Below are 19,994 nucleotides of genomic sequence, written 5' to 3'. Positions count from 1 at the left end.
TTGCACAAAAGACAATTTGCATTTTTCTGTTAAAATTTTATGCTGTTTTGCTGAAAAATAAAATCTTATACCTTTCCATCCATGTACAAAAATGTAATTTTTAACTGTTGTACTGGCTTTTTGACTTTCAATGTTGTTTAATGAACGCGATTTGATTACTTTGTCCGACACGCACTAGGTAAACCATAGTTCCGCCAGGTATTGTGAATCTAGACTAAGCGACGCCGGTACTTGACGGTCGCTGCGTTTGAAAGGATGATAAATTCTTTTCATCTTTTGTGTTGGTCAATAATGAAAAGCTATATTTAGAAGCGAAGATAAAGGGTTTTTGTTCAACATAGTTCCGCTAGGTATTGTGAATCTAGACTGAGCGGCGGCTGTACGTAATGCTCATAATAAATAAACGCTAGACACTGAGACTTTGATCACGTTCGGTGCACTCGTGACCTGATCTAAATATTACTTATGATGTCGTTTGTAAACCAGGTCCGAGCATGCGCAATAAGTTCAATTACATTTATGATTGGAGTCATTTTATAACTGGACGTCTAACAGGAAACATCGTCAACAAAAGTACTATTTTCAGGTAAAATGTATTTATTTTATACAATGTTTTAGTTTTAAAAAATATTTTTTTCATTAATATTGTTCAACAATTTATTTACTTATACTGCTTGATAATTTTATTAAATTTTTCGATATATGAATTATTTTGTGGTTCTGTTACTATATCTTTTACGCTTTCAAAGTTGATAAGCAAGCGTTTATGCATGAGTGATTTTAATTTCGATTTTAGTCCGTTTTCATAAAGAGCGGCTTAAAACATTTCATTTGATACCAAACACGCCTTAGTTCGGTCCATGCGTGGTACAGAAAACACGTTTATACGCTTCAGTGATTTCAGTTCCGGTCCAATGGCCTTTTGAATAGCGTCAGGTAACAGGTGTGGTAAAATGCTTTCCAACGATACCAAACACGAGTATATTCGGTAAAGAAATTACGAAGAAATCGATTTTTTGAAATTTCCGTGACGTTAATCCGGTGACTTAAAACTCGAATTACTCGAAAACGGTAAAAGGTAACGTTTTTATTGACTTTTGCAATTTAGGGTTTAAAATCGCTCTTGCGTCATAACTTGAAAACGGCTGAAAATCGAATCGAGAAACCCGGGTCAAAACGAAAGCTTTTGGCTCATTCTATCTTATAACGACTTTATCTAAAAAAAATTGAGCGTAAACGGTTGCCCAAACGATAAAAAAGCGGTTTATAGCTTAATTTCTTTCAATAAAATTGCTCAAACATACACATAAGTGTATTATAAAAATTTCATTCAAAATCAGTTTACAACTTTCTTATACATAAGTGTATCATAAATATCATTCAAAATCAATTTTCGTAAAAAAAACGGGAATCTGAAGTGTTCATAAAAATTACAAAATTTAACCAGTTGCTAAGGGCAACCGGTTTTAAAATATGCAATAAGTTGACCGCAGAATGCATTTAAAAGGAACATAATTAAGGGGGGTACAATATATGAAGTGTTCTTCAATACATATAAAATAAGTTAATGCATGCGTAGCAATTTCTGGTTGATAAGTTTTTACTTGACGGTCGCTGCGTTTGAAAGGATAATACATTTTTTTATCTTTTGTGATTAATGAAAAGCTATATTAAGTAACGAAGGATAAAGGGTTTTTGTTCAAAATAGTTCCGCTAGGGATTGTGAATCTAGACTGAGCGGCGACAGTAGTTAATGCCTTTTTCTTTCATTGACACCTGCGTGGGGCTAATAGAATAGCTCCTGGTGATTGTGAAATACCGCGACTAAAAATAGATCGGCACATGCGCAGTCTACAAGAACGTTACGCTTTGACAGTCATTTCCTTACAAGATGTAGGTAAGTAAACAAGTTATATTTTACAAATGTATAAATATTATTTTGAACAACTATTTGTTTTTTAATTTATATATTAAAATGTTAAGCACGTATCTTTTTACAAACATTTCTTTTATCTGTAATGATGGTAATTATCTCACCGTCTAGGGCCGAGGACCTGACCTACAATGTCCGCGATTCAAGCCCTAAGATCATGTATACGAGTCGGCTCCGTATACTCTCGGGAGATTTAAAATAAATTAAAAAAATAGACGGATGATCACATTCTAAAAATATTTCGATGATGTCATTCTAAAATAGAATCCAATATGGCCGCCACGTGTCTGTTAATCAACACGGCTGCCGCGCATGTGTAGTGATGTCATTTCTTCTATGCAAATGAATTACTATTTATAGAATCCAAAATGGCCGCTGCGCATGCGCAGTCTTGGGGCTAAAGAGACGCCCATACTACTTGGGTGTGTCATTTAGACCTTGAATGGAAAATGTTGAAATCAGAGCCGTCATTATGTACCTCTGTAAGAAAGGAATGTCCTCCAAGGAAGTCCATGAAAACTTCATGGATACACTTGGGAAAGTCCCCTTCCTTTAGCACTGTAAAAAAATGTGCTGCTGAATTTAAGAGGGACAGGGAGAGCATTAGAGATGATGAGCGGCCTGGGCGGCCGAAAGAGACAACCAACGATGAAACTGCCGAAGCTGTGCATGATCTGGTCATGTGCAACAGAATGCAGGACCCTCGAAGCATTGCTAGGGAAGTGGGTATAAGCTTAGGTTAAGCTCAGGCAATTCTGACTGATGTCTCTGGCCAAAAGGACCCGGCACAGTGTTTGGATAGTGTAAAAAAGTAATTATAGAAAAAAAAAACTTTATATATAATATATAGACAAGGGGTTGAACTCGCCAAATCGGCCGAATGCCCCTAGTCCAGTATAAGTCAAAATTGCAATGTCATTCTTGCGTAAATCTTATAAAGCTATCTATCAAATTGCAGCTAAATGACATCACCGCACTTAAATCGTTTTTGAACAACAAACCGATGTTTCGGATGAAACATCGTATTTTTGCTAGGTCGGACACAACTGTGCAACCTGTCCCCACTCGATTGTCTACGTGTTAAAACGCAATTCCAAACCATGCCATTATACCAACCCACAATAAGTCGATAATTCAAAACAAAAGAAACAACATACCGCCGGAAATTGATTTTTAAAATGTGTGATAGCGTCTGTAAACAACTAATTCCTGAATGTCAAAATAAAAGTTGTAATCTGCATCCATTGGCTATCACGTGACCGATATGAAACGGATTATTTCATTGGTTGATTAAAATACAAATCATTGCTGGGTCACAGTATCGTCCAATTAAACGACGTCTAACAACCGTTGCCGAGTATGTGTCATGTCTTCAAAAAATTATTTTAACGGAAGAGAAATAAAAAGAAGTGAATGTTTGCTATAATTGATTGGTTTTGAAACAATTTCTAGCGGTAAGTTGTTTATTTTGTTTTGTTTTATCGACTTATTGCGGGTTGGTATAATGACATGGTTTGGAATTGCGTTTTTGGACCGGCTCGACATTTCAAAATATCTTTTGTCTCGCTACAAGTGGGCAAAGTGCATTGATGTAGAGGGCGATTATATTGAAAAGAAAGATCATTAGTTGGGTTCTCTGACTACCGGAAGTACATCGGGCCATGATTTTTTATCAATCCTCGTATACCTGTATTTATATATATGTAAATGTCTTTCGTTTCCATAGAAATACAGTAGGGCTTATCAAATCTCTCTCTCTCTCTCTCTCTCTCCCTCCCTCCCTCCTCTCCTCTCTCTCTGTCTCTCTCTGTCTCTCTCTGTCTCTCTCTCTCTCTCTCTCTCTCTCTCTCACATTAGGATTGAATGACATGCTTTTTAGCTCACCTGAGCACAAAGTGCTCAAGGGTGAGCTTTTGTCATCACTCTGCGTCCGTCGTGCGGCGTGCGTCGTGCGTCCTTCAAAAAATGGCGTCAAACTTTTCAAACAACATCTCTTCCTTAACCACATGCCCAATTGCAACCAAACTTTACGTGATGATCCTTAGGTGGAACCCTTTCAAAGTTGTTCAAAAATTTAAATTCCATTAAAAACTAGAAAAAACTTAAAAAATCTTCTTTTAAAAAACCTCAAGAGCTAGAGCTAAGATATTTGGCATGAAACATCTTCTAATGAGTGTCTACCAAGTCAAATCAAGGCCCTGGGGTTATATGTGTATAGCAAAAACTTAAAAATCTTCTTTGAAAAAACTCAAATAGCTAGAGTTTAGATATTAAGCATGAAACATCTTCTAGTGAGTGTCTACCAAGTTTGTTCAAATAAAAGCCATGAGGTCAAAATTGGCCCCGTCCCAGGGGGTCTTTGATTTTCCTTATATGCATATAGTAAAAACTTAAAAAATCTTCTTTTAAAGAACCCAAAAGCTAGAGCCAAGATATTAAGCATGAAACATCTTCTAATGAGTGTCTACCAAGTTTGTTCAAATAAAAGCCCTGGGGTCAAAATTGGCCCCACCCCGGGGGTCTTTGATTTTCCCTATATGCAAAGAGTAAAAACTTATAAAATTCTTCTTTTAAAGAACCCAAAGAGCTAGAGCTAAGATATTTAGCATGAAACATTTTCTAATGAGTGTCTACCAAGTTTATTCAAATAAAAGCCCTAGGGTCAAAATTGGCCCCACCCCAGCGGGTCATTGATTTTACCTATATGCATATAGTTAAAACTTAAAAATCTTCTTTTAAAGAACTCAAAGAGCTAGAGCTAAGATATTTAGCATGAAACATGTTCTAATGGGTGTCTACCAAGTTTGTTCAAATAAAAGCCCTGAGGTTAAAATTGGCCCCGCCCCAGGGGTGTCATTGATTTTCCTTATATTTGTATAGCAAAAACTTAAAACTCTTCTTTGAAAAAACCCAAATAGCTAAAGTTTAGATATTAAGCATGAAACATCTTCTAGTGAGTGTCTACCAAGTTTGTTCAAATAAAAGCCCTGGGGTCAAAACTGGCCCAAGGTCCCATGGGGTCTTTGATTTTCCCTATATGCATATAGTAAAAACTTAAAAAACTTCTTTTAAAGAACCAAAAGAGCTAGAGCTATGATATTTAGCATGAAACATCTTCTAATGAGTGTCTACCAAGTTAATTCAAATCAAAGCCCTAGGGTCAAAATTGGCCCCGCCCCAGGGGGTCATTGATTTTCCCTATATGCATATAGTAAAAACTTAAAAACCTTCTTTTAAAGAACTCAAAGAGCTAGAGCTAAGATATTTAGCATAAAACATGTTCTAATGGGTGTCTACCAAGTTTGTTCAAATAAAAGCCCTGGTGTCAAAATTGGCTCTGCCCCGGGGGTCATTGATTTTACTTATATGTGTATAGCAAAAACTTAAAAAATCTTCTTTGAAAATACCTAAATAGCTGGAGTTTAGATATTAAAGATAAAACATCTTCTAGTGAGTGTCTACAAAGTTTGTTCAAATAAAAGCCCTGGGGTCAAAATTTGCCCCGCCCCGGGGGTCATTGATTTTCCTTATATGACAGTGTAGAGCAAAAACTTAAAATTCTTCTTTGAAAAAACCCAGATAGCTAGAGTTTAGATATTAAGCATGAAACATTTTCTAGTGAGTGTCTACCAAGTTTGTTCAAATAAAAGCCCTGGGGTCAAAATTGGCCCACGCCCCAGGGGGTCTTTGATTTTCCCTATATGCATATAGTAAAAACTTAAAAAATCTTCTTTTAAAGAATCCAAAGAGCTAGAGCTAAGATATTTAGCATGAAACATTTTCTAATGGGTGTCTACCAAGTTTGTTCAAATAAAAGCCCTAGGGTCAAAATTTCCCCCCGTCCCGGGGGTCATTGATTTTCCTTATATGTGTATAGCAAAAACTTAAATCTTTTTTGAAAAAACCCAAATAGCTGGAGTGTAGATATTAAGCATGAAACATCTTCTAGTGAGTGTCTTCAAAGTTTGTTCAAATAAAAGCCCTGGGGTCAAAACTGGCCCCGCCCCAGGTGTCATTTATTTTCCTTATATGTGTATAGCAAAAACTTAAAAATCTTCTTTGAAAAAAACCCAGATAGCTAGAGTTTAGATATTAAGCATGAAACATCTTCTAGTAAGTGTCTACAAAGATGTTCAAATAAAAGCCCTAGAGTCAAAACTGGCCCTGCCCCAGGGGTGTCATTGTCTTTAACTATATGTGTATAGCAAAAACTTAAAAATCTTCTTTTGAAAAACCCAACGAGCCAGACCTTAGATGTTTAGCAGGAAACATCTTCTAATGGTTGTCTACCAAGTTTGTTCAAATAAAAGCCCTGGGGTTTAAACTGGCTCTGCTCCAGGGGCCTATATACAGGTGAGCGACTTCAGGGTCATCATGGCCCTCTTGTTTGTTTTTGTAGAATTTCAGGCATATTACAAAGGAACACTCGAACGATTTGTACGTTACATAAAACTTTTGTTCCATGGAGGGCGTATCGTGTTGTACGAGATACTGAAAGCAAAGCTGGGTGAAAGAAAGATGGAAACGCTGTCCAGAGGAAATCTTGGAGATAAATGTTCCAGTTGCCTCTATTCAAAAGGGTCTTGTTCAGATGATAAAAACTGGGATGTTTCTCTTCTTGCAGACGTTTTGCTATTTGAGTATAAAGATGACCTTGAAGATGAAGTGATTGAGAATATCAAGCGCATACAAAGGTTAAGGGAAAATTATGCCACCCTTGCGTCGCAGTCTTTAGATAATGATGAATATATTAGCAATTGGACTGATCTCACCTTGTCTCTTAATACTCTATCAGAAAAAATTCCCAAAGGCGACAAACAACAGATTAAAAATCTTATCGAATATTATAAGAAAAAAGGCAAAGAAGGATCTGGCGCTAATGACTACATTAAACAGCTAAGAAAATTTGGTGTTGAAGACGAAGTCTACAATGGTATCCTTATTTATTTCTAAGAATGCATCTATTTCTAGGTGACCATATATATTTTAATAAGTAAATCAAAAATGATAGTAAACACGTTTGTCTACATTGTTTCTTAAACATTTATTTTATTAATATTAATTTTTCTAACATTTTGTGAACAATACATAAAAGTATAGTATGACAATCTTTTTTTTGTAGAAACTCTTACGGAATTGAGAGATATGCTGAACCAGTTGAGCCAAGAAGGTATTAAGTTTCAACAAGAACATGGTGAGTATAAAAAGTTGATGGAATAAGCTATTAGATTAGAATTGAACAATATTTGCAAGTTTCATATATATTACGATTTCAATAAAAGTGTTTTACAACATACACTCATATATGTCATAGCAATTCAGTTTTCGTCTGCTTCTTTTCAGTTTTCAAGTTTATATTGCTGACAACATGTGAAAATGAAGGGAAAAAAAAGATAGCAAACGACTTACTCAAAAAATACCTGCAAGCTTCACTGCAACAGTCAGATGAACCGTCAGGTCATTTAAGGAATATATTAGACAACCTTATTGCTGGCCTGTCCGCAGGTCCGGATGTGACACCGGTTCAAGTAAACCTAAAAGGAAATAATCAGCCTTTGGAAAAAGTTTGCAAATCCTGAATTATTGCTAACTCAACAACCCTCTTAAACGCTGTTTTAATAGAAAATGTTAAATCAAACAATAAATTTGGATGGACAAAGACCATGATTAGACATTAATAGGAAGATGGCCAAATAATTTAACGCTGGGAGTGCCTCCAATGGAGATACTCATTCTTCAGTGGGGTTTTACATACATTTTTCACGTTATCTATAAAATATTATTTATTGCCATTCATCATTTATACCTTTAAAGTTTGTTTTTGTTTGTTTGATTTTGTTTTACGTCACACCGACACATTATAGGTCATTTGGCGACGTTCCAGCTTTACTGATGGAGGAAGACCTCAGGTGCCCTTTCGTGCATTATTTCAAGCACAAACGGGCACCTGAGTAGAACAACCGACGTACACTTTAAGTAAATCTATTTCTGAAATAAGAATACATTCTCAATGACTCTCCATGACAAGGAACAAGTAATAATAAATGCCGGTTTCTTTTTGCCGCAGCGGATTTTGGCAAATTAAACCCCTATTTGTACGTGCTTTCAAAAAATGTAAACTATCTTTAATTGTTATATTCATCAAAAGGTTCAAAAGTTAATATGTTTTGTTTTTCTATCTTTACTACTTTTTATGCAATGCATTTAAAGTTTGCATTTGCCATGGCAAAGTGTGTTTTGCCAATTTCGCCATGGAAATGTCAAAAATTTGCCATGGTAAAATATTTTCAATAAAAAATGTATGGAAATGTAAGATTTTTCTGTCTTTGAAGAAAGTTTCATTAATTTATACATGACAGAAGACATATTAAAAAAGAGTATTTTAAGATTTTATAGTTTACGCATGGAATTTCTTTTCTTTCCAACCACGGGTCATATTAACCTTTTCCCTTATATAAGCGTGTTTTGACGACTTTTTGCCCCACCCCACCTTTTTGAGGCCTCAAACAGTAGAAAAATGCCCTATTTAGGCCCCCAAGCACTGTTTTTCGTTTGAGAAATGTTGTTAAAAAAGTGACTACTTTTTCGCCAAGAAAATTTTGGACATGTGACAGGCTAAAAATGGCCTCATGTCGATCTTAGGTTAACTAGAAACCGACGCTGAAAAGCCTTTTACTCTATCTCATTTCATTGAGAAGTTGCAGCACTTTGAAATCAGTTTTGATGGAAAAAAACAATGCAAAATTGTATTTTTTGCCAATTTTGAGATGTCCCCCATTGTCATGGTAACAGGAAATTTACGATTGAGCATGCTGTTACAGAGGGTATGGTCTAGTCAACTTTTGTGCTAAGTTTGATCAGTATTGAAGCATTTTACATAGTTTCATAGCAGTTTGAACTTGTTACAGGAGGCTCTTCAATGAAAATGGCCATTTTTCGCAATATGCTTATGGGGTAAAAGGTTAATACAAATATATGAAATTTTAAAATGACAACAATTATGAGATCAAGGATTTATGCTAATCAATAGTTAAGGTTGAGTAGTAGTTATATAAAAGAAAGAAATAAGAATCCCTAGAGAAAGCCAAACACGGCAAAATTGAAAGGATGCAGGCTCGGTTTGATTAAGCCTGTTCATTGACGGTAATGGTAAGTGCAAGTTACCGTCCACGTCCCCTAGCACCGGCTTAAGCAGAAATCATCATTTAACATAAACTGGTAAAATCTGGAATTTTGAAACATCCGCAGATGTGTTCATAGCCTGTTATCATGGAACCTTCAATGTGACACGTTAGTGCCATTCCATGAAAAGCGGCATATGGTCCACAAGTAAAAAATGCGTGTGTCCTAAACTATTACAATGGGCAGAACTAAATCAAGTGGTATTTTGAAAGGGGGTCAGAGGTTATGAAACTTGCAGTTTCACAGATATGACGTCAAAAGACAAATTTAAAAAGCAGGTCATATATTCAAAGGGCGATATAACATTATTTAAGTGAGGAATACTGGAACCACCCAACAAAATGTTGCCGAAAAGAAAGAACTTTAATACTACAAGCACAACAATAATGTCGTGCTGAACGATCTTTAAGGATCAAGATTCAAGATTCAAATTTTTTATTGGCAAAAATATATGACAATGTCCATCGCCATGTTCGGCGGTTTAATTAACACATAATGAGAAAAGTATGTACAAAATAAGAATGAGATAATTATAGATTAGTTAGTAAATAGATTAATAAACCAATCTTTTTAAGTCTCTTACTAAACATGCAACATTCCTGATTGAATGTAAGTACCATTTTATGAAAAGTGGCATATCACAATAAAAATAACATAATTATGTATAAATATGCAATAATACTATTGTTATTTCTTACAATAATTATGTCTCCCCAAATTTTTAGAAGACATGTTGTTTTTGCCTTCGCCTTCTATCTGTCTGTCCGTCCTTCCGATTGTCCGTATGGCCGCATTAAGTTTGTCCGTCCTTCACAGATTAAACTACTGGTGGGATTTCAACCAAACTTCACAGGTGTGATAAGTACCATCCCTCGTGGTGCACATCATAGGCACGTTCCGCTTTGCTGTAAAGAGCTAAAAATAGAAAAATCTTGTCCGGCCTTTACAGGTCAAATAACTGGTGGGATTTCAACCAAACTTTAAAGGAGTTATCAATACCATCCTTAGTTGTGCACATTTCTTGCACGTTTCGCTTCGCTGCAGAAAATGGCCACCAGAACTAAAAATAGAAAAAACTTGTTCGGCCTTCACATGTCAAACTACTGGTGGGATTTCAACCAAACTTTACAGGAGTGTTCAGTACCATACTTAGTTGTGCATATTACCGGCGCGTTTCGCTTTGCTGCCCAAATGGCCGCCGGAGCTAAATATAGAAAAATCTTTTTCGGCCTATACAGGTCAAACTACTGGTGGGATTTAAACCAAACTTTACAGGAGTGATCAGTACCATACCTAGTTGTGCATATTACCGGCACGTTTCGCTTTTGCTGCCCAAATGGCCACCGGAGCTAAAGATAGAAAAATATTTTTCGGCCTATACAGGTCAAACTACTGGTGGGATTTCAACCAAACTTTACAGGAGTTATCAGTACCATACCTTGTTGTGCATGTCACTTCAAAATGGCCGCCATAGCTAAACATAAAAAAATCTTGTCCAGCCTTTACAAGTCAAACTACTTGTGGAATTTATGCATTTGCAAACATATAAAGTCATTTACCTTAAATAGGTTTAATTGACTTGATAGCATTGACGATTAAGTAAGGGTAAGCAAGTACTGTATCGCATGTGCATTAAAACTAAGTCTTTAAGTGAAATGCAACCTTTTTTTCTTTTAAATAACTACATAATATGTTTGGCGGAGAAAAGATGATGAATTCAGTCCGATAATGGTACGAAAAGGAATAGGTTTTTATCCTGTTCAAGTGCACTTATGCAAGTACATTGCAAACATTTTCCATGGCAATCTACTGGGGAAAAACACACAAATTCTTATACTAAAAGCCATTTCAATCATCCAAATCCACATCATTATCACCATGACCAAAATTATCATATTTATTAGGATCATCATCGTCGTCGACGTTATCATCATCATCATCATCATAATACTCATCACTTGTGTGTACAATTGTTGATTCAGAAATCATTTTGAATTATTTGTCAATCACTTATGCAGAATTTTGTAATACTAGTTATCTAGTCACGAAATTCTGGTGAACTGACCAAACATTTGTTAGAAAAATTGATGAAAAAAAAGAAACAAACAAACGCTCAATCATCATCATTGTCATATCAAAAATCCTTACACAATTTACTTCCCCATCTGTCTCTTCTTATCTTATTTCCGACATAATCATCATCATCATCACAATTGCAATAGTTCTAATCGTCACCCTCCTCCTCCTCATCATCATCATCAGCAGCAGCAGCATCATAATCATCATCAACATTACAACTATCATCACCCCAATCACCATCACTATTAACATCATTATCACAATTTACATCATATTCACCATAATCGTTACTGTCTCAATACACGTTCCTTTACTCTCTTTCCTTTTACTCTCGTAATTTTTGTCATAATCGTCATCATCCAAACAAGAATAATCATCATCAGCATCATTATTTCCATCATCATCTTGAAAGTACCATAGATTTTATAATTTCCTGTTCGAATGTTGCAATGTCGTTCACTTTATTTCGTTTGATGAAACGGTAAAGTACTGACTAGCTGCTAAGGGAACTTTTTTTTTGAAGAAATCGTTGATTTTTGTTCCTGACGCCCAAAAACCTCGGCCAAAACTAACTATTACTTTGATTAGCACATTAGCGTAATGCTAAATACTCGTACACATTGTGTGAGCTGGTCAGATTATATAACAGTTTCTTGGCTTCAAACTGTACTGACTTTTTCCTAAAGAGATGATCCATAGAGTGATAATGAAAAATTATAAATAGCCTTCCATCTAAATTTTAACTATTTTGATTATGAAAAGCCGTTTTGTATAAATTGTACGTGCAATTTTGACATCTGTAAACTAACGGTAAGTATATCATTCATTTGTCTTGGTCAATAAATAATTTTATGCACATTCAAAGTGTAAATAGTGAGTGTACTAGTAGGAATCAAAATAACTTCAGATTTTGCAATAATTGTTTGTGACCTTTAATTCTATTTCACATTTATAATCGAAAACACAGAAAATTCTATAAGGGCAGTTTTTTATATTATATGTTAAACATTATGTTTATAAATTATGGTAGATATATCGCGTCAGGGATGGCAAAGAAAGCGACCGCCTCCAAATTAGATTTTGGACATGGAGCGTCAATAAAAATTATCTTTGACAAAAATAGCAAATATATGTCACCAATTCCCACAACAGCGACTTTGGTATAAAGTCGTACCTGCAACTGTCTCATATGGAAGCTTGAATTGTTAATTATGATATTGATGACTTTCCAAATAACAGTATATCGGTAAGGTAGATCAATAATGTTATGGCAGTAAAATGCAGAGGGACACAATAACACGGACGTCTGAACACCTTTCAATGTTTTCCTTTATACTATTCTGTCAATTTGTATGCCATAATTAACTATTGACGAAATGCTTGACAGTATAATAGTCACATATATGTGCATATTCACCTATGAAAACGTTAAACATGTATATACATGTCAGTATAGTACAAATGCGTTCCATCTGAGGGTCGTCTGGACACATAATCAGGGTATAAATGTACTAAATGTACTCAGATAAGTTACTGTATAAGTGGTAAACCTTGCGATCTGGAATTTTTTGCGATTTTTGCGCATTGAGAATTATTCACAGGGCAAAACTTATTTCGTTTTAGGCAAACATTCTGGTATCATTTGAAAACACTTTTTCATACAGCATCTTACATGAATAAGTTGGACTGTTTTGGTACTGAGATTTTTTTTTCTCATTGCTTGTTTGTTTAAGTTTGATCTTAACAAATCCTTAATGTATTACTTTTAATGAAACAGTATATGTATCAATAACACAAAAGGTCATTCATATAACAAAATAATGTTTCAGAATATAAAAAGAAATGTGTGATCAGGTCATTTATCAAACTATCAATGTATATTTCAAACAATTATAAAATAATAAAGATATTAAACAACTGAATAGAACATTACAATAACGGCATATTCTTAACATGTACCTGCTTAAATAATGATATCACAAAAACAGTATTAAATCAAGATAATGATATTTTCGCAAATATTTCCGCAAGTAAAAAGTCCACTCTTTGACATTCGCAAAGTTAACGCAAAAATATCAACTTCTACAGTACTTACAGCTTTGCTTTATAAGTATTATGCTGAAGACACCATTATAAAGACGTATAAGTAGTCCCGTATAAACATCTTTGTAAGGACATTTGGATTTTCATCAATATCTTTACAACATGAAGTACATTCCCCACTAGCAAACAGTCAAATATTCCTCTGGGCAAAACGATATTTCTAATAAATTTAATCATTATATTTTTCACTTGATTTGTATTGGTTTTTTTGTTGTTGTTTTTTGTATTATTCTAACTACATTTGAACTCCTTTAAAAACGTTTTTTGTAATCTTTTAATTTCATATGTACACTACTATTAGCCAGAACAGTACACTTGGCAGTAAACTGAAATGTCCTTTCAACGAAATCCAAACGTATTTTTAATGATTAGTTTATATACATATGTCACGGACATATACCAAATTTTGTTTTAAAAATACAATTGACCTTTCAAAGTGTCTACATTTCATGTATTAAGGTTTTGGTTTGGTGGAAGGGGTTTAGTTTCCGAATATTGATAAGGTCTTTCCGACAGTGCCAATGATGTTAAGACGTTGTCATATTTTCCAAAAAGCAGAGATATAACAAGGCTTGTCGAGATGACGTAGGTTGGCATAGCTTTTCGAAATTCTCATAAACTCCATTACTGAGTCAAAATACATGTCGACATGCCTTGAAACAAACGCTGTCAATACGTCTTTCTTATCCTAACAAACAATGAAAGAGGACGTCATGTCGCGTAAATATATGTCGACATGACGACACACAAGTAATCACGAACATGGTATCTAGGGGTCAACTCAAGTTTCCATACAAGCATCTCATATAATGATTTTTTATAACGTTTTAAGATTGTTTTATCTTTACATATTATGTATGACATGAATCGATAACCTAAACATTCAAGTAAACTACAAATAAGTTTCATGTAACTCAATATGAAATGCATATAAATATTGAGAGTTAACAAAATTCTTTGTGTGCGAATATACTTTTCGAGAAAAATCAGTCAAGAAAGCAGTTGTGCCAGGTACGTTTTAGAATTTACCACACTGCATTTTTGCCAAAAACTTTGGATAACGATGATATGTATATTACCTGTATTAATATTAACGTTTTCTCCATTTTTATCTTTTACAACTGATTTATGTGTAAAAGCTATATATCTGATGCAAAAAAAATTGTTTGGATTTTAAAAAGAATATTTCAAAAATGCTTGTATGAAATGAAAATGGCAATAAATGCCTTAATGCGAGTGGTGCATGCACAAAGTCATTGCTAAACGGATAAAACCCTATTTAAAATAGCAAAATAATATTTTGTTCCGGAACATTTTATTCTTTTTACGTACATTTCCATGTGTATTAAATAATAGAGACATTCTATTACAACTTTTTCGGTAATCAGCCATAAAATAATGGAACCAATATAATTTTACAGTTGATAAAATTTATAAAATATTTCATAGGATATAGATATATACCCTTTAACAACATGTTATTTTTATTAGAATCCTGTAAGACAGTAGACCCAGAAATATAGACGTGTTTGGTCTATCCTTTGAGGATCTCAATAGCGCACTTTGCAGAAAAATTTACTCCAGACTCTGATTCAACAAAGGTTTGTTTTCTTTAATTAAATGCAATAACTTCCATTTGTGTATGCAAAATTCTTTGATTCACTTTGTATCGGATAAGATATAAATATGCGTCATTCCAGTCAATACGCTAAACTAATTTCTTTGGACATGTAAACATTATCGTTATGGATCTGATTTCATAATTTCTTTCGAAACTATGCTTTCAGAAATTTTAGCAAGAAGCCTATCAATTAACTTCTTTAGGTTTCTATTGTATGGTTTAAATATACTCTCGAACCATTTTAGCTACACTTTTCGAAAATGGCCCTCACATCGGGCGTAGGCGTTGTTTAATTGTTCCTGCGTGTTCTGAAACCTATATAAGCTTTTGATATAAAACTTTGTAAACTTTTATATTGTTATAAGAGGATGCCATTTCCAAATGACTGCCTATCGTGTCTGCAGAATAATGCCCCATTTTCTCTGTCGATTTTTTTTATCTAAGATAAACTTACATCACTGAACTATGGAATACCAGCCGTTAACTTATCATAACATTTAGCACCATATTTTATTGTTTTTATTATTAGTGTAATATCTTTATATGTTCACTATTTATATGAATCTGTGCATTTTACAATTGTACACAGGTGCTAGAAAAAACGAGGAACATACAACGAAATGCAGAAACCAGAAGTCCCTTTCTGCTCTCACTCTGCCACAGGACGTAAGTATCAATTTTTGTAATAAAGATGCAATTAGCTTTTGAATAATAGTAAATAAATAACTTTCCATTAGGTGTTTGTGTTACCGAAGTAAAATAATGAAGAAAGTATAGAATTTTTGTCTTTAAAATTTACTATCATTTTACACACATGTACATAGTGTATTAGCTATGGAAAAGGGCGGATGATTTCGATCAATCAAATAAAAGAAGTTCTAGAATGTTTAAGGAGCTACTGCGCAGAGGTACTTAAGGAATTTATAACATTTAGAAATAAATCCAAAAGAATCTACAAGTATTTATTTTCTTGAATTCCGTAGATCTATGTATATGGTATTAATAATTTAACTTTACCAAGTATGACATTTGTGAAATAAATGAAATAAGTCATCTCTAACTGCACTCAATTTCTTATATATCTATGCAAAATTCTAATTTCCGGATGCTCTGAAATGACCTTGTAAGTACATGCAAAACTATTTTTACAGAAAATTCAAGAAGGCTACAAGCCGATAAATTATGTATCCACAATAGTTATGGAAGAGGAGATTATTCTTGTTTAAATCACTTATTTGCTTATTTTGTACATTTAAATGCAGTTTAGTTATTGATTTCTTTTCAAAACTACACAGATTAGAAGCAAAAGGAAACATGTTTAGAGACGATCAAGACATGAATAGCCTTTTATGTTTCATAAAGACCAGAGTGCACTCGAAGCCCGAGTTAAAGATTTCATGCAGGGTGATTAATAGCATATGGTGAAAGAGCAGGGTATCAGATATCTTAGATATCCTGAGAAAATCAGTAATTTTTAGATACGAACTGATCACTTTTAAACAGGACAGTTCTAATACACGTACCTGGTTGCATTAATACTTGATGTAGCAGTATAGAGGAGAGTTCTCGACTATAACAGTTTTATGATGTAACGATAGAAAACACCAAGACATTTAATGACATTCATATTCTTTGTACTAAATATTCATTAACTGTTCATGTTAATTTATAACGTTAATTTGGTTCTAGGGTTATTATTATTGATATGACTGAAAATTCAAATTATTCTAAGTAACTAAAGTTATTTTACGTGACATCCTTATTTTCGGTTTGTGTAATCACAAAATCAACCAATTTTATTCAAATTTTAGAATGGTATACTAATACAGTTGTATTGATATTTTATTTACACTATAAGTTAATATCTTTAATACATATTAAGTGGCACGTAAATAAAATAAATGAGATCACTGATTCTTTATTTAAAAAAACGCAATGTTTCCATAAATTTGTTTAACAAGATAACAATGATCAGGATATTCTTGTAGTTTTTATCATGTTAAGAATCATTTTAAATATTTCATAGCTTATCGGCATACATTTTCTGTTACAGTTGCAAAAGTTAGCTGGATTGGAAAAGGGGAAGCATGAGAAGAGACAGTTTAATCACGAAGAGGTAAATCAAGGAAATGATCAAAATACATTATTATTTTTTCCTGTTAGACATTTAATCCCTTATTCCATAGGCATAATAGTAAGGACTTTAAAGTTCATTTACTTGCCATATATTTATGTTATTACCAGTATTAGTTACGCATAACCTTCACTAGTACTTGAATTACTTTAAGAAGTGATTTTGACTTGAAAACAATTGAAATTAACTATTCAATAGACCTGCCTAACTGACAAAACAAAAGTACTAGTGTCAAATTACTTTAAACAATCTTGAACTGGCACTAATGCTGCATATGTTGACAAGTACTGGTACTGGTCAGAACCTGTACAGTGATAACCTGTAAATAAAAGATTGACTTCAATTTTACCAGTGACACGAGTTTTCCTGTTGTGTTAGAATAAAGTTATGTTGCTGTCATACTTAACGTTCACAGTCACATAATCCGGGAAGCGCAATTCGCCTATTACGTGAACATTTTTGGATGAATTAACATAGAATATATTTTTTACAATAACCGGCATACTTTTTCTTTGTTATAATGCAGTTGCAAAGTTTTAGTGTAGATGATGTTATGATGGAGGAGAAGCATAATGCTGAAAAAAGAAGATGAAGAAATGGCAGATTTGATTTATCATGACGAGGTGAATTTAAAAGTTTTTCGTTGAAGAATTTTCCTTAAATAGTCTAATAACATTTACCAGAGATAACAATAATGGATTTTATGGTTCATACTTACATCCTCACATATATATACCATTTAGATTTGTATAAGATGTACATTCTTGGCAAGGGTATTACATTTCTATCTGAGTTTGATTTGACATGTTATCATACAAACTGCTTTGAAGTTTCATCACCATTGTTTAATCACTGCATTCAGTTATGATATTGACAAAGAAAAGTTGTTCTTGTTGTTGTAATAATAAATAAAGTAACTGTTGTTGACACTGAATTTATTACAAGAAAAAATACTGGTATTGATTAAAGACTCACTGCCAGTTTTACTATTTACACTTTCATTAGTTCTAAAGGTTATATTATTTTGCGGTCAACTCTAAAATACGTTGTGCATGTATTGTATTCACCATCGCGCATTTTGTTCCAATTCCATGTATGTAATCAAAAGTTTAAATTTTATACCTGAATATTCATTGTTGTAACACAGTGGTAAAGTATAGGAACGGATAGGGAAGTAAATGAAGTGGAGCAAGACATTGAAGAAGTAGATGTAATCATAGACGAGTTAAAACATGAAGAGGTAAATGAAAGAAATGTTAGATGAACTATCTTTTCCTGACAGATATTGAATTTTTCTCTTTTGCTGTCATACATAAAATCTTGCGTACTGACAATTTACGAAAAGACCTTATGAAATCCGTTATCAGGTCTAGGGCTAAAAATGAAATAGTTTTTACAATACTAAATAAAGTTCAATATTAACGGTTAGCATCAATATATAACGAAACCATTCTTTTCACAGAAAGAAAATTTGCTATGCTACAATTCGTTATAATTCATTTTTGATTGACTGTATGGCTTTATATTAACGAATAAACAACTTGCAATATAACCCTCGTTATATTTCCACACAGCTATCTATATAAGGTCATGTTGTCTGTAAAATATCTATAAAATTTCATAATACGCTGTGTTTTTGAAGGAAATGCGTCAAAATATTCTATAAAAGAACAAGCACATAGTCATGTCATGTAACATAAATGCAGCTGAAAAATGTATAAAAGCATATTTTGAATTCAAATTATGATTGAAGCTGAGTGAGATCAGACTTGAAGAAACAGGTACAGGGTCCACAATCCAACAGTTATTAAATAAGGGAAAATATTTAAGATATTTACATGACTGAAGATTAACTGCCTATGCTGCATCACATTAGTAATCAGATCAGAGAAATGTGTTATAATAGAATAATGCCAGTTATCCTTATTCTTGATAGAACAAGTATGAAATTAATCTTTTAGACGATAATATGTTTATTATTGCTAATTGAGCTTGTAACTAGCAACTAGAAACTGAATAGTTCATTAAGTTTAGATGTTCTAACATTTTATACTCCTTGTTTGTCATGTTCCAGTTACCATAAAGTTATTCATAAGCAATTTCATTTAGCAGAGCCATATTTTGCTACTAATACAGATATGATTATGAAGTATTTTGTATGGAGGTCAAGATACCTTCTTTTACATTTTGCTGCAAATTTATACACATGCAACTAATTTCAACATGTTATAAGCAATTGCATCTTACATGCTTGCAATTCTACCGTAAAATGTATTGTTTCTGAAACCAAATGTGCATTTAACTTGACATTTATACTTGATTGATTTGTTTCCAAAATGACATTGATTGGATAATATCAGATATTGTGAAAAATTGGCATTTGGAACACGAAATGGATCACATTACAGCTTATTTTTAGCGTTCCAAGCCCATTCAGATTGATTGCCTGCCTGACAGATTTGTAAAAAAGTATAGATAACCATAATTGAAGTTAAAGTATCAGATGCATAATTGACAATGTTTCAAATGTCATTTAAAACTTGACATTATCTAATTTCTTTCACAGAAGATATAACAAAAGTTATGACCCTAGTTTTTATTTATTTTATCTATCCCCCTTCCCCGGGTCTCATGTCCCCTTCCCCTCTGCCCTTTGACTTTATGGGCCTATTATTCAATCATTTATTTGTTTTCTTTTAGTTCCTTATCAGTTACTCATTATTTATTCTTATGTATGATTTTAGTGGTTAGCCTGCCCATGCTCTGCATTGTGCCTTGTCCTGTTTTTGTTTGGGGTCCTCCTGGGCTCCTTGCCACTGGCTCTAGTTACAGGGTCGGGTGGGTGTTGCGTTCATTGAACGCCGCCTTTCCTTGTTGATCTTGTTTATATTAATTTTTAATTGCTAATATATATATATAACGAGGTAGGGCGGCGACAATGA

General features: G+C 33.6%; 1 protein-coding gene and 1 long non-coding RNA gene across 2 annotated transcripts in view; both read left to right on the top strand.

Moving 5' to 3' along the window:
• Positions 1–8,311, top strand: part of LOC132729776 (uncharacterized) — a 44,508-nt gene extending 36,197 nt beyond the window's left edge. The window contains exons 5-7 of the mRNA XM_060715597.1: positions 6,333–6,866; positions 7,056–7,127; positions 7,277–8,311. Of these exons, the coding sequence (XP_060571580.1) occupies positions 6,333–6,866; positions 7,056–7,127; positions 7,277–7,512 (842 nt within the window). The 3' untranslated portion in view covers positions 7,513–8,311. The remainder of the gene's footprint in view (positions 1–6,332; positions 6,867–7,055; positions 7,128–7,276) is intronic.
• Positions 8,312–15,752: 7,441 nt separating this feature from the next.
• LOC132729766 (uncharacterized) lies at positions 15,753–17,675 on the top strand. Its single transcript, XR_009625667.1, has 3 exons — positions 15,753–15,826; positions 16,972–17,034; positions 17,579–17,675. It is a non-coding gene; the product is annotated as an uncharacterized LOC132729766 (long non-coding RNA).
• The last annotated feature ends 2,319 nt before the right edge of the window (positions 17,676–19,994 follow it).

This window comes from Ruditapes philippinarum, unplaced genomic scaffold, assembly GCF_026571515.1.
Source record: "Ruditapes philippinarum isolate M1 unplaced genomic scaffold, ASM2657151v2 ctg973_1_1_1_1, whole genome shotgun sequence".
NCBI lineage: Eukaryota > Metazoa > Mollusca > Bivalvia > Venerida > Veneridae > Ruditapes > Ruditapes philippinarum.
This window is presented reverse-complemented; position numbering and strand designations above follow the sequence as displayed.